Source organism: Coregonus lavaretus, assembly GCF_964263955.1.
Source record: "Coregonus lavaretus genome assembly, chromosome: 34".
Classification (NCBI taxonomy): Eukaryota; Metazoa; Chordata; class Actinopteri; order Salmoniformes; family Salmonidae; genus Coregonus; species Coregonus lavaretus.
In genome coordinates, this window is record NC_140021.1 from 30792480 (window position 1) to 30819717 (window position 27238).

The 27238-nt window shown below is 45.5% G+C and overlaps 1 protein-coding gene across 1 annotated transcript in view; it reads right to left on the minus strand.

Moving 5' to 3' along the window:
- LOC311109014 (macrophage mannose receptor 1-like) overlaps positions 1 to 27238 on the minus strand; it is a 46506-nt gene that overhangs the window by 12603 nt on the left and 6665 nt on the right. The window contains exons 2-24 of the mRNA XM_084151799.1: positions 26564 to 26965; positions 26004 to 26177; positions 23709 to 23864; positions 17398 to 17511; positions 17120 to 17263; positions 16262 to 16444; positions 15780 to 15937; positions 15471 to 15587; positions 15173 to 15288; positions 14861 to 15009; positions 14445 to 14644; positions 14194 to 14309; positions 13966 to 14047; positions 13593 to 13737; positions 13400 to 13438; positions 8918 to 9081; positions 8698 to 8762; positions 8370 to 8470; positions 7741 to 7880; positions 7260 to 7368; positions 6722 to 6894; positions 6318 to 6423; positions 5843 to 6075 (exon numbers count right to left, since the gene is read on the minus strand). Of these exons, the coding sequence (XP_084007925.1) occupies positions 5843 to 6075; positions 6318 to 6423; positions 6722 to 6894; positions 7260 to 7368; positions 7741 to 7880; positions 8370 to 8470; positions 8698 to 8762; positions 8918 to 9081; positions 13400 to 13438; positions 13593 to 13737; positions 13966 to 14047; positions 14194 to 14309; positions 14445 to 14644; positions 14861 to 15009; positions 15173 to 15288; positions 15471 to 15587; positions 15780 to 15937; positions 16262 to 16444; positions 17120 to 17263; positions 17398 to 17511; positions 23709 to 23864; positions 26004 to 26177; positions 26564 to 26965 (3386 nt within the window). The remainder of the gene's footprint in view (positions 1 to 5842; positions 6076 to 6317; positions 6424 to 6721; positions 6895 to 7259; positions 7369 to 7740; positions 7881 to 8369; positions 8471 to 8697; positions 8763 to 8917; positions 9082 to 13399; positions 13439 to 13592; positions 13738 to 13965; positions 14048 to 14193; positions 14310 to 14444; positions 14645 to 14860; positions 15010 to 15172; positions 15289 to 15470; positions 15588 to 15779; positions 15938 to 16261; positions 16445 to 17119; positions 17264 to 17397; positions 17512 to 23708; positions 23865 to 26003; positions 26178 to 26563; positions 26966 to 27238) is intronic.

Here is a 27238-nt window from a genome sequence, read left to right on the forward strand (position 1 = left end):
AGGCCGCCGGGTTACGGGGGCCACTGGTCGAAGAGGGGATGGAGGAAGTAGAGGCACGGCGAGAGGTACTGGCGTGTGTTGCCAGTCCGGTCCGGCCCGTTCCAGATCCCGGTGTAGAGCCAGTGGTGTGTGTCCCCAGTACGGTCCGGTCTATTCCTGCTCCCCGCACCGAACCTGCGGTGCGCGTCGCCAGCCCAGTCCGGCCCATTCCTGCTCCCCGCATCAAGTCTGTGGTGCGTCTCGTCAGCCCGGCTCTGCCCGTTCCTGCTCCCCGCACCAGGTCTGTGGTGCGCGTCGCCAGCCCAGTCCGGCCCGTTCCTGCTCCCCGCATCAAGCCTGTGGTGCGTCTCGTCAGCCCGGCTCTGCCCGTTCCTGCTCTCCGCGCCAGGTCGGTGGTGCGCGTCGCCAGCCCGGTCCGGCCCATTCCTGCTCCCCGCGTCAAGTCTGTGGTGCGTCTCGTCAGCCCAGCTCTGCCCGTTCCTGCTCTCCGCACCAGGTCTGTGGTGCGCGTCGCCAGCCCGGTCCGGCCCGTTCCTGCTCCCAGCACCAAGTCTGTGGGGCGTTTCGTCAGCCCTGTCCGGCCCGCTCCTGCTCCCCACACCAAGCCAGTGGTGTGCGTCGTCAGTGCAGCACGGCCCGTGCCTGTTCCCCACACCAAGCCAGTGGTGTGCGTCGTCGGTCCGGCACGGCACGTGCCTGTTCCACTGGAGCCGGATCCGCCGCCTAGGCGGAGTGCCCACCCAGTCCCTCCCCTGTTGTGTTTCGTTGGCGCGGTCGGAGTCCGCGCCTTTAGGGGGGGGTACTGTCACGCCCTGGCTCGGGGGACTCTCGTATGTTGAGCCAGGGTGTTAGTTTCTTTGTTTTGTTGTGGGTCTAGGTTATTGTATTTCTTTGTTTGAGTGACTCCCAATCAGAGGTAACGAGTGTCAGCTGTTGGCTCGTTGTCTCTGATTGGGAGCCATATTTAACTATCTGTCTTTCACGTTGTGTTTGTGGTTTCTTGTTCATTTCGGTTTGTGTGAAACTGTAGACGTCACGTTATCGTTTATTATTTTGATCGTGTGATCAGTAAATAAAAGATATGTTCACCTTCAACGCTGCGCCTTGGTCCTCCTCTATGTGTGACGATCGTGACACTGGGAATGTTCTTCCTTTTATAAACGCATTTAATGCAATTCTACGGAATTTACATAATAGACAACATTAGCAGAATTAAATCAAAATCAAATGTATTTATAAATCCCTTTCTACATCAGCAGATGTAATATTGGGAAGAATCTTTTTTAATACTACACAAATGACCGAAATGAGTGGCTACTCTGACAGTGACAAACTGAGAGCAATAAAACGTCTTGGTCTTGAATGCAAACAATAGCCCAGGCCATTGAATAAACACAAATTGTACAATATTAGGAAGAATACATACAGTTGAAGTCGGAAGTTTACATACACCTTAGCCAAATACATTTAAACTCAGTTTTTCACAATTCCTGACATTTAATCCTAGTAAAAAATCCCTGTCTTAGGTCAGTTAGGATCACCACTTCCTTTTAAGAATGTGAAATGTCAGAATAATAGTAGAGATAATGATTCATTTCAGCTTTTATTTATTGCATCATATTCCCAGTGGGTCAGACATTTACATACACTCAATTAGTATTTGGTAGCATTGCCTTTAACTTGTTTAACTTGGGTCAAACGTGTCATGTAGCCTTCCACAAGCTTCCCACAATAAGTTGGGTGAATTTTGGCCCATTCCTCCTGACAGAGCTAATGTAACTGAGTCAGGTTTGTAGGCCTCCTTGCTCGCACACGCTTTTTCAGATCTGCCCACAAATGTTCTATAGGATTGAGGTCAGGGCTTTGTGATGGCCACTCCAATACCTTGACTTTGTTGTCCTTAAGCCATTTTGCCACAACTTTGGAAGTTGCTTGGGGTCATTGTCCACTTGGAAGACCCATTTGCGACCAAGCTTTAACTTCCTGACTGATGTCTTGAGATGTTGCTTCAATATATCCACATAATCTTCCTTCCTCATGATGCCATCTATTTTGTGAAGTGCACCAGTCCCTCCTGCCATCCCCGTGCTTCATGGTTGGGATGGGGTTCTTCGGCTTGCCAGCACCCCCTTTTTCCTCCAAACATAACGATGGTCATTATGGCCAAACAGTTCTATGTCCAGAGGACATTTCTCCAAAAAGTATGATCTTTGTCCCCATGTGCAGTTGAAAACTGTAGTCTGGCTTTTTTTGGTGGTTTTGGAGCAGTGGCTTCTTCCTTGCTGAGTGGCCTTTCAGGTTATGTTGATATAGGACTCGTTTAACTGTGACTATAGATACTTTTGTACCTGTTTCCTCCAGCATCTTCACAAGGTCCTTTGCTGTTGTTCTGGGATTGATTTGCACTCTTCGCACCAAAGTACATTAATCTCTAGGAGACAGAACACGTCTCCTTCCTGAGCGTTATGACAGCTGCGTGGTCCAATGGTGTTTATACTTGCGTACTATTGTTTGTACAGGTTAACGTGGTACCTTCAGGCATTTGGAAATTGCTCCCAAGGATGAACCAGACTTGTGGAGGTCTACAATTTTTTTCTGAGGTCTTGGCTGATTTCTTTTGATTTTCCCATGATATCAGAGACACTGAGTTTGAAGGTAAGCCTTGAAATACATCCACAGGTACACCTCCAATTGACTCAAATGATGTCAAGTAGCCTATCAGAAGCTTCTAAAGCCATGACATAATTTCCTGGAATTTTCCAAGCTGTTTAAAGGCACAGTCAACTTAGTGTATGTCAACTTCTGACCCACTAGAATTGTGATACAGTGAATTATAAGTGAAATAATCTGTCTGTAAACAATTGTTGGAAAAATGACTTGTGTCATGCACAAAGTAGATGTCCTAACCGACTTGCCAAAACTATTGTTTGTTAACAAGAAATTTGTGGAGTGGTTGAAAAACACGTTTTAATGACTCCATCCTAAGTGTATGTAAACTTCCGACTTTAACTGTATGTATACAGTACCAGTCAAAAGTTTGGACACATTGTAGAATATGTCACACCCTGGCTCTGGGACTCATTATGTTGAGCCAGGGTGTGTTCATTCTATGTGTGTATTTCTATGTTGGTAATTCTAGTTTGTTGATTTCTAGGTTTTGCCTGAGTGACTCCCAATCAGAGGCAACGAGTGTCAGCTGTTGGCTGGTTGTCTCTGATTGGGAGACATATTTAAACTGTATGTTTTCCCTTTGTGTTTGTGGGTTTTTGTTCCGTGTTTGGTCATTGATACCGTGGACGTCACGAGTCGTTTCTTGTTTTGTATTCATGTTTAAACTTTAACTAATTAAAGTATGTTTGTTCATCACGCTGCGCCTTGGTCTGTTCCATATGACGATCGTGACAGAAAAACCCACCATGCAACGACCAAGCAGCGTGTCCAGGGGCAGCTCTTGGGCTGGACATGGGAGGAAGCGCCGGGAGAAGAGACGGTGGAGGCGCGCCGTAGAGAGGAGCAACGGCGTGATCAGGGTCTTCGTCGGGCGGTCGAGAGGCAACCCCAGAACATTTTTAGGGGGGGGCACACGGCATGGACGACGGGGCTGACGGAGGCAAAAGAGGGGCGGATTCTGGAGGCCACCAGGTTACGGATACACCGCCCTGTACGTCCTGTGCGGATGCCTCACACAGAGTGTGTGAGGGTAGGCATTCAGCCAGGACGGGTTGTGGCCGCTCTTCACTCCAGGGCTCCTATCCGTCTCCACAGCCCGGTTCGGCCTGTCCCTGCTCCACGCACCAAGCCTACGGTGTGCGTCGCCAGCCCAGTCCGGCCAGTCCCTGCTCCACGCACCAAGCCTACGGTGTGCGTCGACAGCCCAGCCCGGCCTGTCCCTGCTCCACGCACCAAGCCTACGGTGTGCGTCGCCAGCCCGGTCCGGCCTGTCCCTTCTCCACGCACCAAGCCTACGGTGTGCGTCGCCAGCCCAGTCCGGCCTGTCCCTGCTCCACGCACCAAGCCTACGGTGTGCGTCGCCAGCCCGGCCCGGCTTGTTCCTGCCACTCGCACCAAGTATACGGTGCGCGTCGCCAGCCCGGCCCGGCCTGTTCCTGCCACTCGCACCAAGTCTACGGTGCGCGTCGCCAGCCCGGCCCGGCTTGTTCCTGCCACTCGCACCAAGTATACGGTGCGCGTCGCCAGCCCGGCCCGGCCTGTTCCTGCCACTCGCACCAAGTCTACGGTGCGCGTCGCCAGCCCGGCCCGGCCTGTTCCTGCCACTCGCACCAAGTATACGGTGCGCGTCGCCAGCCCGGCCCGGCCTGTTCCTGCCACTCGCACCAAGTATACGGTGCGCGTCGCCAGCCCGGCCCGGCCTGTTCCTGCCACTCGCACCAAGTCTACGGTGTGCGTCGCCAGCCCGGCCTGGCCTGTTCCTGCCACTCGCACCAAGCCAGGGGTGCGAGTCGTCAGCCTGGTAAGGCCCATCCCTCCTCCACGCACCAAGCCAGGGGTGCGCGTCGTCAGCCTGGTAAGGCCCGTTCCTTCTCCACGCACCAAGCCAAGGTTGCGCGTCGTCAGTCCAGCACAACCCGTGCCTGGGTCACCGGTGCCTGGTAAGGTACCGGCCAACAGCTCCACTATGGAGCTGAAGCTAACCGCTCCTGCTAAGTCCAGTTCGGCTCCGGCCGGCGGGGCCAGACTGGACCAGGGGCGCTATGGGGGGTGTATTGGAGGGTGGTGGTCAAGGCCGGAGCCAGAACCGCCGCCGAGGAGGTATGCCCGCCCAGCCCTCCCCTGTTTTGTTTAGTTGAGGCGTCTGTCACAGGCTCTGGGACTCTATTTGTTGAGCCAGGGTGTGTTTATTCTATGTGTTTATTTCTATGTTGGGGGTTCTAGTTTGTTGATTTCTATGTTTGCCTGAGTGACTCCCAATCAGAGGCAACGAGTGTCAGCTGTTGGCTGGTTGTCTCTGATTGGGAGCCATATTTAAACTGTCTGTTTTCCCTTTGTGTTTGTGGGTTTTTGTTCCGTGTTCGGTCATTGATACCGTTGGACGTCACGAGTCGTTTCTTGTTTTGTATTGTGTTTAAACTTTAACTAATTAAAGTATGTTTGTTCATCACGCTGCGCCTTGGTCTGTTCCATATGACGATCGTGACAGAATAATAGTAAAGACATCAAAACTATGAAATAACACATATGGAATAATTTAGTAACCAAAAAAGTGTTAAACAAATAAAAATGTATTTTATATTTTAGATTCTTCAAAGTAGCCACACTTTGCCCTGATGACAGCTTTGCACAGTCTTGGTACAGATAATGATGATGAAGATGAAGATGAAGCCTAGGCTACTCCCTGGTGATGGCTGATGCACTCCTGCCAATAACCTATCTCAAGATAAGCTACTTTGAAAAACAGTGCAGTTCGCTCAGAATTGCTCAAAAGTTGAGAAAACTATTATTAGCTTCTACAGACAGATTAGTATTCTCTTTTCAGCAGTAGGCATTTGCTTTCCTAACTCTACATTTTCTCATGATTGTACTTTGAAATTTGTGAAAGTCAAACTGACAACCGCATCCAACCATAGAAATATAATCCATAGATGGCATTTCCCATTCATGTCAGGAAGCCAAATTATTTCAGCATAAGGAGGTGCTGCAGCACCTCCAGCACCCCTACTTCCCTATACACATTAGGTTATCTTTGACCTGCTGGGCCTTGTAATGAGGAAATTGAAGCTCACAAAGCTCCATATTTAGAGTTAGTGTGATCAACATAATTTATTTAGAGTCTCTGTAACCCAAATGATTTACAGAGATCGATGTCAACACTACAGCCTTTTACCAGATTGTTGTTGAGGCCGATCCACACAGGCTCATTGTATTTGTGGATCTGCAGTGAGATGAATGCCTGGGTGATGGGGTTCAGGATGCTAGCCATCTCTGCATCGTCTGCTTTACATTGCCTCCTGGCCTCTTCCCATTTCATCTTCTGGGCCACCAATTTGAAGGAGTCATCGCCCAGCTTGTAAAAAGTATTTGTTGACACCGTGGTGGCAGGTACCACAATCTGAGAATCTGAAACCAAAGCAGACTTGATATTGGAGAACCTACATAGAAGTACTCTATTGGACCACATACCCAAGAATTGGACGTGATCAGCGTCACTCCGGTTGCCGGTAACTTTCCCAAAATATTCAGGTTCTCCAGATATCCTTTCGGAGGATTCACAGATTCCTGGAAAACCTGGGAATTTTTTGAAAAGTTACTTGAATTTTGCATCCCTTGAGCAGCCTCACTGAACTATTGCGTCTTCTCACCAATATTCCTTTTGCAGATGAAACCACGGGACACTAAGCAGTCATTGACCATCCACATTCCTGTCTGTTTTGGAGAGCTGCCCACCAGAACCACACAGTCAAACACCTGGGAGTGAGGTTGGGAAGGATAGAGAAAGGTTAGATTCCTCTTTGGAATTCACATTTGACTGGTTAAGGTTGTCTTGAATTTGCACTTATTGACAACAGGTCAATCAACATGTCAAAGCAAACATCTAAATTGCTGATTTCCCGGACCCAGATTTTAGGTAAAAAAAATATTTTCATTAGAGACTCTCCTTTGAAAGTAGATTTTCGTCTACCTACTTTCAAATATATATTTTTAATGATTTTTAACCTGTGTCCAGAAATCCCTTAAGCAGTTATATTTATTGTAAGCCTTGTACCTCGTCCATAAATGAATAGCGTCCGTCAGGCATTGACGTCGGATGCCCTTTGGCCCAGTTGGTATAGGAAACCCCTCTGCCCTCGGTCCATACGAAGCGCATCTCCCAGTTAATATCGTTCAGACCTATCCAGAGGTCCTGCTGATTCCCAAGCATTTGTGTGGTAAGGAATGCTGGAAAGGACAAGTAAGAACAAGGAAAAGGTAATACCACTGTCCAATCAGGTGATTCTTGAAAGACGTATCAACCTCTTTTGTATTGGCTAGCATTTAAATTTCAACTATTGTTGACAGTTAGTTAAACATCTATAAATAATCTATGTGGGACTATCCAAATAAAGTGTTGCCCTTTTGTCTATAACATTTATTGATGCATGCTTCTGGATTGTGTTCAAATTCATTTTATCTTATGGGCCAAATTTCACAGATGTATAAGACCCAATATTAGCTAACATTCTCTACAGCACTGTAATTTTTGGGCAATGGTAATACTTTGGGCAATGGTAGCTTTGGTCTAAAGGTATGGCTTTCTCACCCACCTTGCTCTTTGTCGCTGAGGACAGATGCCAGGTTCCCTCCCTGGTTGATGCAGTAGGTCCTGGCCTCCTGCCACGGCTTCTTATCGTTGTCTCCCATGAATTTGTAGCACTGTGGAAACATGATGCGTCGGCACTGTGTTAGAACAGCACATGCTACTACAGCTGACAAAATGGATGCGCCCAGATGGCACCTTATTCCCGATACAGTATAGTGCATGGGCTCTGGTCAAAAGTAGTGCACTATAAAGGGAATAGGGTGTCACTTGGGACACAGACAATGACTACTCTCCACACCCAGGTCAGGATCACATTGGATCATCATTAGGGCCTGAGTTTTTCCTTAGCACATGATCAGGAAAAACGCCAGTCAGGAATCAGCTGTTGATGCAGTTTGTGTGAGGTTTCCTATGCTGGTGTACCATACAGGTGTATGTATGATTTTATAGACGTGGTGGTTGTACTGTGGAAGTGTAGTAGTTACCTTGCCCTGGAAAGCAATCCATTCCGGGGCACAACCTCCCTTGGGTACAGTGGTGGGGGCCATTGTTGTGTTCGTGAAACTGGCTGTTCTTTTACAAATGGAGGCCAACTCTATGCCACAATTGATATCATTCCAGTACCCTATAAATGCATAGAAACAGAGAGACACAACCCAATATAGATCAATTATATGTATAAACCCTGGATGACTTTTTTTTTAATGAAAAAGTATATAAAAACATTTTCCTTCAAGTATATTTTTTAGAGTACTTATGTTACTGTCGCCACTACAACAAAAATATACTTAAATACATGTAATTTTGTCCTTGAAACATTTAAATACTGTAGAATTCCAGTCATTCTCCAACTACGGAGTGCAAATATGGCCGACCGGTGGTTTCAAAGCCTCTCAATGGCCAATACATAGCGTCAGCAATCCAGGGTTGATATACGTCATTGATATAGACCCAGCTTACAAAATGACATCCTGGGAACGTCCCCTGAATGTTAGCGAAAGTCCTGGGGACGTCGCAGTGTAACGTCACTGTAACGAGATCATGACTGATAAATCCCTTCTCTTTGGAGGCTGATCCCCACTGCATCCCCAGATCCCTCTGCAATCAGACGTACCCATACTCTTGTATATCGTCACACAGTTCTCATCGTTGTTAGCGAAGTTGGGTTCGTTTTGATCCCACGCGGTGTACACGACAGGAGACCCATCCAACCAGCTGAAACATACAGTAGACAAACCCAATCTGAACTGTGAGCATCCATTCAATCAACTACACACCTGGAAGGCACACATGTTTCTCCAGATCTCAGGTATTTACCACCAAAATGGAAAATGGAGTGTGACAAACAAAACATGCTCCTGCATGAATATCTCTGAAAAGAAGTGGTAGGACTACAGGTTGTTTTGAATGTCCAGGGAACAGTCAACATTCGTTTTACATACCTAAAAGACTTATCCAAACCAACGGTCATTCCAATGTAGTATTGTCCCTCGGAAGCTCTCGCTATCTGGAAAAAAGTTACATATTTTTGAGGAAACAAACATATCTTGATTGAACATTTCAGTGACACTTTTTGTCATCCTGTTCTTAAACCATCTCTTTATCAGATTCCTGGAACCGAAGCTCTTCAGACATTACTGGGCTGCAACTGGAAGTCTCTACCTGTTTCCATAGAAACGTCCTTTCGCTCTCCGCAGTGATGACCACCAGGTCACCAAAGTTATTTTTACAGAACGCTCTCGCCTCTTCCATGGGGAGGTACTCAGTGTTGAAGAAATACTGAGTGTCGTTGTACTCAATCCAGCCGTCCTTTGTGGTGTTGTACACTGCAAAGGCAAGTAAATTAGGTAGGTTACTTTCTAAATGTAATCCATTACAGTTACTAGTTACCTGTCCAAAATTGTAATCAGTAACGCAACTTTTGGATTACCCAAACTCTATAACGTAATCTGATTACATTCAGTTACTTTTAGATTACTTTCCCCTTAAAAGGCATTAGAAGAAGACAAAAATGTACGTTATCAATTGAATGACATCTATTGCAGGATAAATCATTGTTAAAGTTTACATAGCTGGCCATATATGGATGTTAAATGTTACTTTATGGGTTGGTTATGTAGGCTTCTTCTAACCCATCGCATTCTACTACATATATATGATTAAATTATATCTTTACATTAAAAACCAAAGTCTATCAGATTTCCAGTCATTCCAATACATTTCATACCCCTTGATCTTCAAGAATAGGACTTGGAAATATGGAAATATAGATTAGTCAAATAGTTTTACCTGAGCATAACCCAAAAACTAAGGACTTATCAGCCAGCCCTACTTTTGTTGTCATGGAGGACTGATTAGGCTCATTGATTCGAGTTGAAAAATAAATGCTGCACTCATGGAATGGCATGCTTTGAGCACTACTGAAAAGTGTTATTTACATGTGGAAAATGTATGCCATATGCTGCATTTACTATAGGCCTATTGTTTACCTTTTTGTTGGTGACACTTTGATATCGTGAAAATATGCAGCTGTTTAAAGGGCAAATCCACAGATGAAACAGTAACAAAACGGCCGCCCCGCCTCAGTTTTGGTAAGAAGCTGAGGGATGGGCCTGCAGAAATGTAACCACTCACAGATTAATAGTCAGAGCTATGGATGCAAGGACTGACCATCCATGATATCAAAATGATAGTTTTAACAATGTTATGAGGCTATACAGTGTTTGTTTACATTTACAATGTTTACAAACATGGGAGAAAAACAAGCTTATATGTTGGGTTCTCATGGAGTGGAACTAAGCTCATGAGGCATTTATAAGTTATATTCTTCAAGAATCAATGGTACCAGTCAAAAGTTTGGACACACCTAATCATTCCAGGGTTTTTCTTTATTTTTACTATTTTCTACATTGTAGAATAATTGTGACGACATCAAAACTATGAAATAACACATATGGAATCATGTAGTAACCAAAAAAGTTTTAAACAAATCATTATATATTTTATATTTGAGATTCTTCAAATAGCCACCCTTTGCCTTGATGACAGCTTTCCACACTCTTGGCATTCTCTCAACCAACCTCATGAGGTAGTCGCCTGGAATGCATTTCAATTAACAGGTGTGCCTTCTTAAAAGTTAATTTGTGGAATTTCTTTCCATCTAAATACGTTTGAGCCAAACAGTTGTGTTGTGACAAGGTAGGGGTGGTATACAGAAGATAGCCCTATTTGGTAAAAGACCAAGTCCATATTATGGCAAGAACAGCTCAAATAAGCAAAGAGAAACGACAGTCCATCATTACCAGAAACCACCACTAAAGGACACCAATAAGAAGAAGAGACTTGCTTGGGCCAAGAAACACGAGCAATGGACATTAGGCCTGTGGATTCATTTTTTATGATCATGAATTAGATTGCTTGCTTCGAGGCAAGTAACACTGACACATCCATGAGAGCATCAGCTGTTCCGGACGACTGTGTGGTCACGCTCTCCGTAGCCGATGTGAGTAAGACCTTTAAACAGATCAACATTCACAAGGCCAGATTACCAGGACATGTACTCTGAGCATGCGCTGAACCAACTGGCACGTGTCTTCACTGACATTTTCAACCTCTCCCTGTCTGAGTCTGTAATAACAACATGTTTGAAGCAGACCACAATAGTCCCTGTGCCCAAGAACACTAAGGTAACCTGCCTAAATGACTACCGACCCGTAGCACTCACATCTGTAGCCTTGAAGTGCTTTGAAAGGCTGGTCATGGCTCACATCAACACCATTATCCCAGAAACCCTAGACCCACTCCAATTTGCATACCGCCCCAACAGATCCACGGTTGATGCAATCTCTATTGCACTCCACACTGCCCTTTCACACCTGGACAAAAGGAACACCTATGTGAGAATGCTATTCATTGACTACAGCTCAGCGTTCAACACCATAGTGCCCTCAAAGCTCATCACTAAGCTAAGGACCCTGGGACTAAACACCTCCCTCTGCAACTGGATCCTGGACTTCCTGACGAGCCGCCCCCAGCTGGTAAGGGTAGGTAACAGCACATTCGCCACGCTGATCCTCAACACGGGGGCCCCTCAGGGGTGCGTGCTCAGTCCCCTCCTGTACTCCCTGTTCACTCATGACTGCATGGCCAGGCACGACTCCAACACCATCATTAAGTTTGCCGATGACACAACAGTGGTAGGCCTGATCACAGACAACGACGAGACAGCCTATAGGGAGGAGGTCAGAGACCTGGCCGGGTGATGCCAGGATAACAACCTCTCCCTCAACGTGATCAATACAAAGGAGATGATTGTGGACTACAGGAAAAAGAAGAGGACCGAACACGCCCCCATTCTCATCGACGGGGCTGTAGTGGAGCAGGTTGAGAGCTTCAAGTTCCTTGGTGTCCACATCACCAATAAACTAACAAGGTCCAAGCACATAAAGACAGTCGTGAAGAGGGCACGACAAAACCTAGGAGACTGAAAATATTTGGCATGGGTCCTCAGATCCTCAAAAGGTTCTACAGCTGCGCCATCAAGAGCATCCTGACTGGTACATCACTGCCTGGTATGGCAACTGCTCGGCCTCCGACCACAAGGCACTACAGAGGGTAGTGCGTACGGCCCAGTACATCACTGGGGCCAAGCTTCCTGCCATCCAGGACCTCTATACCAGGCGGTGTCAGAGGAAGGCCCTCAAAATTGTCAAAGACTCCAGCCACCCTAGTCATAGACTGTTCTCTCTGCTACCGCACGGCAAGCGGTACCGGATCGCCAAGTCTAGGTCCAAGAGGCTTCTAAACAGCTTCTACCCCCAAGCCATAAGACTCTTGAACATCTAATCAAATGGCTACCCAGACTATTTGCATTGCGCCCCCCCTCTCAATTACCTCGACTAACTGGTGCCCCCGCACATTAACTCGGTACCGGTACCCCCTGTATATAGCCTCGCTATTGTTATTTTTACTGCTGCTCTTTAATTATTTGTTACTTTTATTTCGTATTATTTTATATTAAATTTTTTGGTGATTAGTTTTGGTATTCTTTCTTAAAACGTAATTGTTGGTTAAGGGCTTGTAAGTAAGCATTTCACTGTAAGGTCTACACCTGTTGTATTCGGCGCATGTGACAAATACAATTTGATTTGATTTGATTTGATTGCGCAATAAAAGTTTTACTTTCATTCCATAGGCTGGGATCCGCACTATGCAACTGTTGCAAGAGCGCATATTTCACTGGCTGTCCACTGGTTTCAAAAACAAAGATTGAAAGGCACCTTAAACTTCTTGAATTCAACCATTGTTGGGTTAAAATACACATTTAGATTTGTGAACAGCCATCCACAACAACCACAATCCGTAATAGCTAAACGAGAGAGCAGCAGTGTGATTCACATCAATGTGCTATGTAGATATCAATAATAAGTGATATCCGTATCGCCGTAGACTACACCACTGCTGTCATCCTCACCTCCAAGCGTTTATTCAAGCTGAATAATCTTTGGATGCCGACAGCAGTCGCACCATTGGAAGACATATCTTGTATCTTGTAACTGTAGCCTACAAAAGCCTATTCCTGCTCTTTTCCCGCGATCCATCAAACACATTTGGTGTGTCATCATAGTGGTCTCTGACTTGTGGTCAGACTCGCACAGGTGCAACAAAATTAAACTTGTTCCTTTTTCAATGCTGATTTGGATGTCATTGAGAAAACAGAGAAGTGTCAAAGATGTATTTTCGCAAACATCCTTTCTGAATGTAAAAGTAATCCTCAAAGTAATCATCTAGTTTTTCAAAAGTATCTGTAATCTGATTACAATATTTTTGCTGGTAACGTAACGGATTACAGTTACCGTTTTTTGTAATCCCTCACATGTAACAGATTACATGTAATACATGTAATCCGTTACTCCCCAACCCTGATTAGGAGTACATTTTTCTCTTAGGTGTGAGTGTTTGTGTTCATGAACCAAATAATTGATGATGGTATGCTAGAGAGTATGTGCAGTGATACATTTTCCTTAAAAGAAAAGGCCAAGAGTTTGAAAAAGAGCAGGGATAATGATAAGGAATGAGGAGGAAGTGGAGACAGGAAGTGGAGGAAAGAGAAACATGAAACTGGACATATTTTCTGTGCATTACCTGGTACAACTTGAGTGGGAGGGGGCTTTGGTGTCACCCCTGTGGATAAAAAAAAAGTTTGGGTGAGCACAGATGCAAGGTTGAGGGTCTCTGAAAAATCTAAAAACGCATCAAATTCAATGTGCATTAATAGTTTAATGACTTACATGGACTGCATGGTGAAGTCAGTGTCAGCAGATAGAGTCTACTGTACCTTTGCGGATCTCGCAGATCCAGTCATTGTAGCCATCACAGTGTCGATCGTTCCACTGGCGTCCGAAGTAAAAATGGACCTCTACACAGTGTTCATCATTATTGTAGTTGTTTGGTTCTCCAAATCCCCAATTCTCATAGCTGAACTGGAGAACAACATTGGAATAATATTACACAGCAGCACTGTACGGCGTCCATATTAGCCTCAGTCTCAGTATGAGGCTGTCTTTATATGGACACCATAATACTGTATTTACTGTCAATACCATTAATGACAATGATGACAAATCAATGATTGAAGCAAGAGTAGAGTGTAATAAACTACTGCTAAGGAGAAGGGTTATCACAGTAAAGATGAGATGGTAGCTACTCACTGCTGATCCGTCATCCCAGACGTAACCTGCATTGGGATCCAGAGAGCTGAGGCCAATCCAGGCTGCATCAACGGCATGTTGCCTGAACAAACAGAGAAAATGGAAACCACAGACAGTGGTTATTACGACCGTGCTGATTTTGATTTTAACCACAGATAGTGCTTAATAGGACCACACTGGTTTTCACTGATACTCATGGCAATAGAGACAGCTTTGAAGATGACTTACGGAGAGCTGTTCAGGTCTTGGGAACTGTGAATACTCATCAGATTACCACCAATGGCCTTGCAGAAGTCCTGTGCCTCTGACCATGTCTTCTTGTTCTCTTTCACTTTTTTGTAAAGCTTATTGAAGGGAAAGAAAATTCATTAATTCACTTCAATGAATCAATTCACTTCAAATTAATTCATTTAAATTCACTGATCAACAAGGTGTTTGTGTCATATACAGAACATGTACAATATGTTCCCCTACCGTACCTTATAACAGACATTCCTTTCAGCAGCAGGTGACCACCCAGAAGGACAGCTCAGTGCCGGGGTGGTGGGAGGGGCCATTGATGATGTCACACCCTCCGCCATTTTCTTACAGATGTATTTTTCCTTGTTGCTGCAGCTGACCACATCCCACAGTCCCGCAAACATTCCAGTTGTCATAGCCACACAGCCTTGTTTTCTGTCTTTTTTCAAACACACAAAGAGATGAGAGAAAATTTAGTTGTTTAATTTAGTTCTGACATTTGCAAGGTGGTTAAGGTGTGGGAGAAAGTACACCTCTTAATACTGCAGTCGACTAATACCAATGGCAGTTCATGCTACAATCGATCATCAGTTGATGCACAGTAGTGGTTTGGAGCAGCTGCCTATATAACCATCGTGCGAGAAGGACACTGTACCTGGCATGCCAATGTTGAAGTGGGTGAACTTGACCTCCGTACGGGTAGTCCACTTGAACGTGTCTACATCCGCCATGTTGGAGAGTCCAGTCCAGAAGTACTTCTCTGGCCTCAGACCCACCAAACTGACCAGGAAGGCATTCTCATACCTACAACACACACACACACATAAACATTTGATCTGTTATCTGAAAACATATTGTTATGTCTTGTCCAGGATTTGGCCAATATAATCCTCTTATTTCACTCAAATAAATGAGTCAAATATATTTATCTTCTCTTATGATGAAAAGTCATGATGTGATACTCTACCTGTCAGCCACATATACCAGGTTCGAATCACTCTGCTGGCATGTCTGCTTGGCTTCATCAAATGTTTTGGTTTCTAATCCAATGTTGTAGCAATAGGAACCATACCGTATCCAACCCTAGAACGAAAATACAGAAACAATTATCTTCAAACGGTTAAATCTTTGTCCATCAAGATGACCCCATTCTAGATAGTCCTCCTTATCTATAATTATTTTCAAGTTTCTACTTCATGTGATATCTTTCTGTATTCAGTGTGTACAATACTCTCTTTCTCGACAACCAGGAAATTACCACTCACCAGTTTACATCCTGGACTGACTTCCTCTGGGGTATCTGACACCGGTTTGGTGGAGGCCTTTTTCTTACAGATGTACCCATAGGTCTTCTCACACAAATTATCAGCCCACCTCCCATCCTGTGGGAGAATATGGAGAGTCCACATGGTCGCTATTCCACATTTATTACTGTGTTGACACCTCTGTTAAACTTCATCATCAGTGCTACTGTTAGCCCTATCATTTAGCATTGGTGTTAGCATTAGCGTTAGCATTTAATTAGCGTTAGCATTAACCCAGTCTGTCCATTGAGGGACCAGTGTGGATGTTACCTTTCCTCTGATCAGTACACAGTCCTCCTGGAGGTTGGCACCATGGGATGGCTCCCCTGCCTGCCACTGGCTGAATGTCACATGGGATCGGTCGGTCCACTCAAACAGCAGTGCTTTCCACTGGTCGTTCAGGCCAATCCACAGCTCATCTGTGGCCGCTAGAGTCAAGCAGAGAGACATTCAGAGGCAGGTAGACATAGCTGAAAACACGTGATATACTTACCGTTACCTCAAATGAACTAAGCTGGCTCATTCACAGAAAGATCCCACACACAGAGATTCAGAGTCGTTTTCAAAGCCAATAGAAAGGACTACCCATATGAAACCTTGTGTCTAACAAATATACCAGACACTTTTCTGAGTTACAACATTGTACAACACGGGTTGCGTCCCAAATGGCAACCTTTTCCCTATTTAGTGCATTACTTTTGACCAGGGTCCCTAGGGAATGGGGTGCCATTTGGGATGGATTGTGTACTCACTGTATCCTGACTGAGAGATGATGAAGCTCTGTTCTTCTATGTTGTGGATGCTGGCCAGGTCCCCTCCATATTTGTGACAGGCGGACAAGGCATCCTTCCACATCTTCTTGGTACGTTCCAGGTAGTAGCAGTGGCCTGCGTAGGGGATCCAGTGACTAGGACAGAAGGTAGGCTGGTCTTTGCCTACAGAGGGGGGTCAAAGTTCAACAGTCATTGAGAAGGTAGGTTCAGAAAGTGTTAGACTGCCAAACTGTAGTGCCATTTTGTTCTACTTGAGTTTTGTACACTGATATACACCGAGTGTACAAAACATTAGGAATTGCAGTTCTCGACACACTCAAACCGGTGTGCCTGGCACCTACTACCATACCCCATTCAAAAGCACTTAAATATTTTGTCTTGCCCATTCACCCTCTGAATGACACACATACACAATCCATGTCTCAATTGTCTCAAGGCTTAAAAATCCTTCTTTAACCTGTCTCCTTCCATTCATCTAAACTGATTGAAGTGGATGTAACAGGTGACATTAATAAGGGATTGTAGCTTTCACCTGGTTTCACCTGGTCAGTCTATGTCATGGAAAGAGCAGGTGTTCCTAATATTTTGTACACTGGGTGTATAATGGTTCTGTTTACACTACACAACCAGGTTTTGTATTGCTCATGCACGGCCCTAACATAACTTAGTAAACACATTTTGGCGACCTCTTTTGGCTTGTGAGTGCTACTTTCAGAACTACTGGCTGAAATGTTGCAAGAATTGTGTAGAATCATTTTAACCTTGTGTTGCAAGTTCAAAACTTCTTAAAAGTGTTCTAGTGTAGTTCATGACAAGCATGTATGATTCAGTTCTTACCTATCTGGGCAGGGGCCAGAGCTGTAGAGTTGCCTTTGCGACAGATGTATCCAAGGTTCTTGGAGCATTCACTGGTCTCCCATTTCGAGGCCTTGCCAGCATTCAGGGTTCCACAGGTGTGCCCGGGTTCAGTAGATGGATGTCCTTTAGGAAATATTGACCCATATATTTATTCATTCTCTTCCTGCACCATGGGAACACATAGCATAGTTGGACAACCTCAGTTGACCTCAAAGCTGTAAAGTATAGTGTGATGTGTTGCATGCAGTTGCACTCACCCGGGGCCCAGTTTAAATATCTGAATGGGTTTCCATTGCTCCACTGCCATCCAGCCTCAAAGTCCAGGCTATTCAGTCCAATCCACAGAGAGGTGCCCAGGATATTGGTCAACCCTGCAACAATGAAAAGCATTACAATACATCCACGAGAGAATTATGATATTCCTAATAAGCAATTGAGTGTTTCAGATTAATTTCACTCCAAATCAAGGTGAGGTTGTAGGTTAGACAAGAGCAGAAACAGACTGGCCACACTGTAAGGCACTTCAAGTAAATGTCCGGTGGGCTGGTCCATCTTTGAGCTGGTGTGTCAGAAATGCCTCGGCTGGTTTCTGGTCCTAGTCCTCCCATGTACAACAGGTTAGATTGTACGTCAGATGTAGATTTGCTCATGGAGCTTTAGGGACTGTACCTCAGATGTACAGTACCAGTCAAAAGTTTGGACACACCTACTCATTCAAGGGTTTTTCTTTTTTTTTTTTTATATTTTCTACATTGTAGAATAATAGTGAAGACATCAAAAATATGAAATAACACATATGGAATCATGTAGTAACCAAAAAAGTGTTAAACAAATCAAAATACATTTTACATTTGAGATTCTTCAAATAGCCACCCTTTGCCTTGATGACAGCTTTGCACACTCTTGGCATTCTCTCATAAAGTTGACTGCGCCGGAAGAAGATGGCTGCCGTTTTACAGCCCTCTAACCAATTGTACTACTATGTGTGTTTTTCCGCGTTATTTGTAATTTATTTTGTACATAATGTTTCTGCCATCGTCTCTTATAACCAAAGAGAGCTTCTGGATATCAGGACAGCGATTACTCACCTCGCGTTGGACGAAGACTTTTTCTTCAACGAGGCGTTCGCGAAGGATATTCTACAGACTCCCGACAAGGCCCAGATCCCCGTCATTCGCGTGAGGAAGAGACGGAGATATCGTGGACGCAGATCCGGGTGCCTTGTAAGGATCCGACGGCGAACGAGTAAACTGCCTCTCCCATCAATCCTATTAGCCAATGTTCAATCTTTTGAGAATAAAATTGACGATTTAAGATTATGGTTATCCTACCAACGGGACATTAAAAACTGTAATATCTTATGTTTCACGGAGTCGTGGCTGAACGAAAACAATGACAACATTCAGCTAGCGGGCTATACGCTACATCGACAGGACAGAACTGCAGACTCTGGTAAGACAAAGGGTGGCGGTCTGTGTATATTTGTAAACAACAGCTGGTGCACAAAATCAAATACTAAGGAAGTCTCGAGGTTTTGCTCGCCTGAGGTAGAGTATCTTATGATAAGCTGTAGACCACACTATTTACCAAGAGAGTTTTCATCTATATTTTTCATAGCTGTCTATTTACCACCACAAACCAATGCTGGCATTAAGATTGCACTGAATGAGTTGTACAAGGCCATTAATCAACAGGAAAACGCTCATCCAGATGCAGCGCTCCTAGTAGCCGGGGACTTTAATGCAGGGAAACTTAAATCCGTTCTACCTCATTTCTACCAGCATGTTAAATGTGCAACCAGAGGGGAAAAAACTCTAGACCACCTTTACTCCACACACAAAGACGCATACAAAGCTCTCCCTCGCCCTCCATTTGGCAAATCTGACCATAACTCTATCCTCCTGATTCCTGCTTATAAGCAAAAACTGAAGCAGGAAGCACCAGTGATTCGGCTAATAAAAAAGTGGTCAGATGACGCAGATGCTAAGCTACAGGACTGTTTTGCTAGCACAGACTGGAACATGTTCCGGGATTCTTCAGACAGCATTGAGGAGTACACCACATCAGTCACTGGCTTCATCAATAAGTGCATCGATGATGTCGTCCCCACAGTGACCGTACGTACATACCCCAACCAGAAGCCATGGATTACAGGAAACATCCGCACTGAGCTAAAGGGTAGAGCTGCCGCTTTCAAGGAACGGGACTCTAACCTGGACGCTTATAAGAAATCCCGCTATGACCTCCGACGAACCATCAAACAGGCAAAGAGTCAATACAGGTCTAAGATTGAATCATACTACACTGGCTCTGACGCTCGTCGGATGTGGCAGGGCTTGAAAACTATTACAGACTACAAAGGGAAGCACAGCCGCGAGCTGCCCAGTGACACAAGCCTACCAGACGAGCTAAACCACTTCTATGCTCGCTTCGAGGCAAGCAACACTGAAGCATGCACGAGAGCACCAGCTGTTCCAGACGACTATGTGATCACGCTCTCCGTAGCCGATGTGAGTAAGACTTTTAAGCAGGTCAACATTCACAAGGCCGCAGGGCCAGACGGATTACCAGGACGTGTACTCCGAGCATGTGCTGACCAACTGGCAAGTGTCTTCACTGACATTTTCAACATGTCCCTGACTGAGTCTGTAATACCAACATGTTTCAAGCAGACCACCATAGTCCCCGTGCCCAAGAACTCTAAGATAACCTGCCTAAATGACTACCGACCCGTAGCACTGACGTCTGTAGCCATGAAGTGCTTTGAAAGACTGGTCATGGCTCACATCAACAGCATAATCCCAGAAACCCTAGACCCACTCCAATTTGCATACCGCCCCAACAGATCCACAGATGATGCAATCTCTATCGCACTCCACACTGCCCTTTCCCACCTGGACAAGAGGAACACCTACGTGAGAATGCTATTCATTGACTACAGCTCAGCATTCAACACCATAGTGCCCTCTAAGCTCATCACTAAGCTAAGGATCCTGGGACTAAACACCTCCCTCTGCAACTGGATCCTGGACTTCCTGACGGGCCGCCCCCAGGTGGTAAGGGTAGGTAACAACACATCTGCCACACTGATCCTCAACACGGGGGCCCCTCAGGGGTGCGTGCTCAGTCCCCTCCTGTACTCTCTGTTCACCCATGACTGCATGGCCAGGCACGACTCCAACACCATCATTAAGTTTGCCGACGACACAACAGTGGTAGGCCTGATCACCGACAACGATGAGACAGCCTATAGGGAGGAGGTCAGAGATCTGGCCGTGTGGTGCCAGGACAACAACCTCTCCCTCAACGTGACCAAGACAAAGGAGATGATTGTGGACTACAGGAAAAAAAAGAGGACTGAGCACGCCCCCATTCTCATCGACGGGGCTGTAGTGGAACAGGTTGAGAGCTTCAAGTTCCTTGGTGTCCACATCACCAACGAACTATCATGGTCCAAACACACCAAGACAGTCGTGAAGAGGGCACGACAAAGCCTATTCCCCCTCAGGAGACTAAAAAGATTTGGCATGGGTCCTCAGATCCTCAAAAAATTCTACAGCTGCACCATCGAGAGCATCCTGACTGGTTGCATCACCGCCTGGTATGGCAACTGCTTGGCCTCTGACCGCAAGGCACTACAGAGGGTAGTGCGTACGGCCCAGTACATCACTGGGGCAAAGCTCCCTGCCATCCAGGACCTCTATACCAGGCGGTGTCAGAGGAAGGCCCTCAAAATTGTCAAAGACTCCAGCCACCCTAGTCATAGACTGTTCTCTCTGCTACCGCACGGCAAGCGGTACCGGAGTGCCAAGTCTAGGTCCAAAAGACTTCTCAACAGCTTCTACCCCCAAGCCATAAGACTCCTGAACAGCTAATCATGGCTACCCGGACTATTTGCACTGCCCCCCCCACCCCATCCTTTTTACGCTGCTGCTACTCTGTTAAGTATTTATGCATAGTCACTTTAACTCTACCCACATGTACATATTACCTCAACTACCTCAACTAGCCGGTGCCCCCGCACATTGACTATGCAACGGTACCCCCCTGTATATATAGCCTCCCTACTGTCACTTTATTTTACTGTATATATAGCCTCCCTACTGTCACTTTATTTTACTTCTGCTCTTTTTTTCTCAACACTTTTTTGTTGTTGTTTTATTCTTACTTTTTTGTTTAAAATAAATGCACTGTTGGTTAAGGGCTGTAAGTAAGCATTTCACTGTAATGTCTGCACCTGTTGTATTCGGCGCATGTGACCAATAAAATTTGATTTGATTTGATTTGAACCAGCTTCACCTGGAAGGCTTTTCCAACAGTCTTGAAAGAGTTCCCACATATGCTTAGCACGTGTTGGCTGCTTTTCCTTCACTCTGCCGTCCGACTCATCCCAAACCATCTCAATTGGATTGAGGTCGGGTGATTGTGGAGGCCAGGTCATCTGATGCAGCACTCCATCACTCTCCTTCTTGGTAAAATAGCCCTTACACAGCCTGGAGGTGTGTTGGGTCGTTGTCCTGTTGAAAAACAAATTATAGTCCCACTAAGCCCAAACCAGATGTGATGGCGTATCGCTGCAGAATGCTGTGGTAGCCATGCTGGTTAAGTGTGCCTTGAATTCTAAATAAATCACAGCCACTGTCACCAGCAAAGCAGCCCCACACCACAACACCTCCTCCTCCATTCTTTACGGTGGGAACTACACATGCAGAGATCATCCGTTCACCCACACCGCGTCTCACAAAGCCACGGCATTTGGACTCCAGACCAAAGGACAAATTTCCCCCGGTCTAATGTCCATTGCTCGTGTTTCTTGGCCCAAGCAGGTCTCTTCTTATTATTGGTGTCCTTTAGTAGTGGTTTCTTTGCAGTAATTCAACCATGAAGGCCTGATTCACACAGTCCCCTCCGAACAGTTGATGTTGAGATGTGTCTGTGACTTGAACTCTGTGAAGCATTTATTTGGGCTGCAATTTCTGAGGCTGGTAACTCTAATGAACTTCTCCTCTGTAGCAGAGGTAACTCTGGGTCTTCCATTCCTGTGGTGGTCGTCATGAGACCCAGCTTCATCATAGCGCTTGATGGTTTCTGCGACTGCACTTGAATAAACTTTCAAAGTTCTTGAAATGTTCCGTATTGACTGACCTTCATGTCTTAAAGTAATGATACACTGTAATTTCTCTTTGCTTATTTGAGCTGTTCTTGCCATAATATGGACTTGGTCTTTTACCAAATAGGGCTATCTTCTGTATACCCCCCCTACCTTGTCACAACACAACTGTTTGGCTCAAACGTATTTAGAAGGAAAGAAATTCCACAAATTAACTTTTAAGAAGGCACACCTGTTAATTGAAATGCATTCCAGGTGACTACCTCATTAAGCTGGTTGAGAGAATGCCAAGAGTGTGCAAAGCTGTCATCAAGGCAAAGGGTGGCTATTTGAAGAATCTCAAATATAAAATATATACCTGACATACACTACCGTTCAAAAGTTTGGGGTCACTTAGAAATTTCATTTTTTTCGAAAGAAAAGCAATTTCTTTGTCCATTAAAATAACATCAAATTGATCAGAAATACAGTGTAGACATTGTTAATGTTGTATGGATATTGTAGCTGTAAACTGCAGATTTTTTTATGGAATATCTCCATAGGCGTACAGAGGCCCATTATCAGCAACCATCAGTCCTGTATTCCAATGGCACGTTGTGTTTGCTAATCCAAGTTTATCATTTTAAAACGCTAATTGATCATTAGAAAACCCTTTTGCAATTATGTTAGCACAGCTGAAAACTGTTGTGCTGATTAAAGAAGCAATAAAACTGGCCTTCTTGAGACTAATTGAGTATCTGGAGCATTAGCAATTGTGGGTTCGATTACAGGCTCAAAATGGCCAGAAACAAATAACTTTCTTCTGAAACTCGTCAGTCTATTCTTGTTCTGAGAAACGAAGTCTATTCCATGCGAGAAATTGCCAAGAAACTGAAGATCTCGTACAACGCTGTGTACTACTCCCTTCACAGAACAGCGCAAACTGGCTCTAACCAGAATAGAAAGAGGAGTGGGAGGCCCCGGTGCACAACTGAGCAAGAGGACAAATACATTAGAGTGTCTAGTTTGAGAAACAGGCACCTCACAGGTCCTCAACTGGCAGCTTCATTAAATAGTACCCGCAAAACACCAGTCTCAACGTCAACAGTGAAGAGGCGACTCCGGGATGCTGACCTTCCAGGCAGAGTTGCAAAGAAAAAGCCGTATCTCAGACTGCCCATCTTAATATTTTCTTTTTATTGGCCAGTCTGAGAAATGGCTTTTTCTTTGCTGCTAATGGGCCTCTGTATGCCTATGTAGATATTCCATTAAAAACTGCCGTTTCCAGCTACAATAGCCATTTACAACATTAACAATGTCTACACTGTATTTCTGATCAAAGTTATGTTATTTTAATGGACAAAAAAATTGCTTTTCTTTCGAAAAAAATGACATTTCTAAGTGACCCCAAACTTTTGAACGGTAGTGTAGGTCTGCCTGTACATAGCTGATGTAGGATGTAGGGCTGCCTGTACATACCTGAGATGTAGGTCTGCTCGTGGAGCTCTATGATACTGAGCAGGTCAGCTCCTTGCTGCTGGCAGCTCTTCCTCGCCTGGTGCCAGGTCAGCACAGACTGGGTGTTCCTCTGGTACAGAGCACCTGTCACTGGGTCACTGTCCCAACCTGAGGACGCTGAGAGGGACACAAAAATAATAAGTCACACTTGAGATGGAAAAAGTAAAGCATCAATAACGGTCCAAGAACTGAAACAAATAGTGTTGTTAATCTCTACCACTTAGAGCTGCCCCCCTAAGGATCCTGGGACTAAACACCTCCCTCTGCAACTGGATCCTGGACTTCCTGACGGGCCGCCCCCAGGTGGTAAGGGTAGGTAACAACACATCTGCCACACTGATCCTCAACATGGGGGCCCCTCAGGGGTGCGTGTTCAGTCCCCTCCTGTACTCCCTGTTCACCCATGACTGCATGGCCAGGCACGACTCCAACACCATCATTAAGTTTGCCGACGACACAACAGTGATAGGCCTGATCACCGACAACGATGAGACAGCCTATAGGGAGGAGGTCAGAGACCTGGCCATGTGGTGCCAGGACAACAACCTCTCCCTCAACGTGACCAAGACAAAGGAGATGATTGTGGACTACAGGAAAAAAAGAGGACTGAGCATGCCCCCATTCTCATCGACGGGGCTGTAGTGGAACAGGTTGAGAGCTTCAAGTTCCTTGGTGTCCACATCACCAACGAACTATCATGGTCCAAACACACCAATACAGTCGTGAAGAGGGCACGACAAAGCCTATTCCCCCTCAGGAGACTGAAAAGATTTGGCATGGGACCTCAGATCCTCAAAAAATTATACAGCTGCACCATCGAGAGCATCCTGACTGGTTGCATCACCGCCTGGTATGGCAACTGCTTGGCCTCCGACCGCAAGGCACTACAGAGGGTAGTGCGTACGGCCCAGTACATCACTGGGGCCAAGCTTCCTGCCATCCAGGACCTCTATACCAGGCAGTGTCAGAGGAAGGCCCTCAAAATTGTCAAAGACTCCAGCCACCCTAGTCATAGACTGTTCTCTCTGCTACCGCACGGCAAGCGGTACCGGAGTGCCAAGTCTAGGTCCAAAAGACCTAGCCCCAACAGCTTCTACCCCAAGCCATAAGACTCCTGAACAGCTAATCATGGCTACCCAAACTATTTGCACTGCCCCCCCCCCCCCCCCCCCCCCCCCCATCTTTTTACGCTGCTGCTACTCTGTTAATTATTTATGCATAGTCACTTTAACTCTACCCACATGTACATATTACTTCAACTACCTCAACTAGCCGGTGCCCCCGCACATTGACTTTGCACCGGTACCCCCCTGTATATAGCCTCCCTACTCTTATTTTATTTTACTTCTGCTCTTTCTTTCTCAACACTTTTTTGTTTTATTCTACTTTTTTATTAAAAATAAATGCACTGTTGGTTAAGGGCTGTAAGTAATCATTTCACTGTAATGTCTGCACCTGTTGTATTTGGCGCATGTGGCCAATAAAATGTGATTTGATTTGATATCTGTGACTATGGTGGCAGTTTACCAGAAACTATGGTGAAAGGGGGCTTCCTCCCTCTTCCTGTCCCAGTTTTGGGGAATTACAGGTTTGAGCTCCAGTCAGGTTGGAAGGGAAAAGAGTCACACAGTTAGAGGAACGAGAGGAAGCATTTGTGTTTTTCTGCCGGGAGGTCAGAGACCAGACCTCCAGTGAGGTCACGGAAAAACAGGAAAATCAAAGAATTTCCTGTGTAGCCTCTGTTTTTATGAGGAATCTGCCGCTATCACAGGCATGGCAGGGAGTTTTACGGCATTGTTTGAATTGGATGCCGTCCCCAAAGTGTTTCGTTTTCTGTTGATGCAGGTGTTTCAGACTGGTAAACACATCTTAAACCCAGGTCGTTTCCCTTCTATTTACAAAATCATCACATTCTAGGATAGAGTAGGCCACTGGTGTTGGAGATGTGTGTACGCCCATGAGTCAAATTGATTTGACATTTTTATTTAGGAACTGGGCTCGTATTCATAAAGTATCCCAGAGTAGGACTGCTGATCTACGATCAGGTCTCTTCCTGTCCATGTAATGTCATTAATTATGATCTAAAAGGCTACTGATCCTAGATCAGCGCTCCAATTCTGAGATGCTTGATACATAAGGATTCTGATTTTCTATAGGTGTCACCTACTGACCCTCAGTATAACTGTTTTTCCTGATCACTGGAAAATGGCAGTAAATTACATCAAACATGGCAGGAAATGTGATGGCTTGACTCACATTTCGAGGGACAGAAGCCCCACTTTTTGTCTTTATTGTAATCCGTCTCTGTGGCGCACCAGAGCTGTCCATCTGAGCGCCCCTCCAGAGTGCACTCAGCGAACCACTTCTCCTCAAACTTAAAGGGGAACTGGCATGTGCTTCCAAAGGCATTCCCCCCTAGTGTGAACACCTCTGTGGAAGGGGGGAAAAAACACTTCAGTAAATGAGGGATACAAAGTTTATTGAGTCAGTCATCAGATCTCAACCCAATCGAACACTTATGGGAGATTCTTGAGCTGCGCTTGAGACAGCGTTTTTCACCACCATCAACAAAACATAAAATGGTGGAATTTCTCGTGGAAGAATGGTGTCACATCCCTCCAATAGAGTTCCAGACACTTGTAAAATCTATACCTAAGGCGCATTAGCGGCTTGTGGTGGCCCAACGCCCTATTAAGACACTGTATGTTTGTGTTTAATTTATTTTGACAGTTACCTGTATATTTCCTGTCTTTAAGAACGTTTATGACAACAGTTATGACAACCTCCAGTAAAGGTGAGTGTGTGCTCTTCCTTACCTTGGTAGCCCTTGGAGCAGAGGTCCTTCTGAGTACCGTACATCTTCCATCGGCTCCAAACCCCAGCTCCCTGGTAGATCATCATGTTATTTTCATTGCGTTCGCCGTAGTTCAAGTGCAGCGCCTTGTCTTTGAGGCCGAACAGTGTTTCGTTCTTACACTGCCAGTGCTGGAGCTCACTCTTCTCATCACAGGGGAAGAGCAGCACCTTGACCCAGTCCTTTAGGTCCTGAGCCCCCAGGCAGAGCTTCAGGGAGATGCTGAGGAGACGAGACCGTGAGGCCCAACGGAACTGCTGGTTCTGGGACACTGGGTTACAGGTAGCCACCGTGACCTGACTGGCGCTCACTGCCACCACACACTTGTTGTGATCCTGGTTGTAGATCAGGAAGGAGCTGCTGTCTGCATCACAGTGGAAAAGGACAATAATGTGATCTATTCAAGGTCTCATCCCTCATAAACAGCACAGCAAAACTATTGAACTGTGACTGAGACAATGGCCGTGTCCGAATACCCATACTAGCGTACTACACACTTAAACTGCATACTATGTCCTCATTGTTGCATACTATTTAGCATGTACCATTTAGTAAAAAGTAAGCTGTACGTCACAGCCGCAACGCAGTAGTGGCTCCTGACTGGCTGAGTAGGTGGGGCAGGAGGATTTTCCAAATT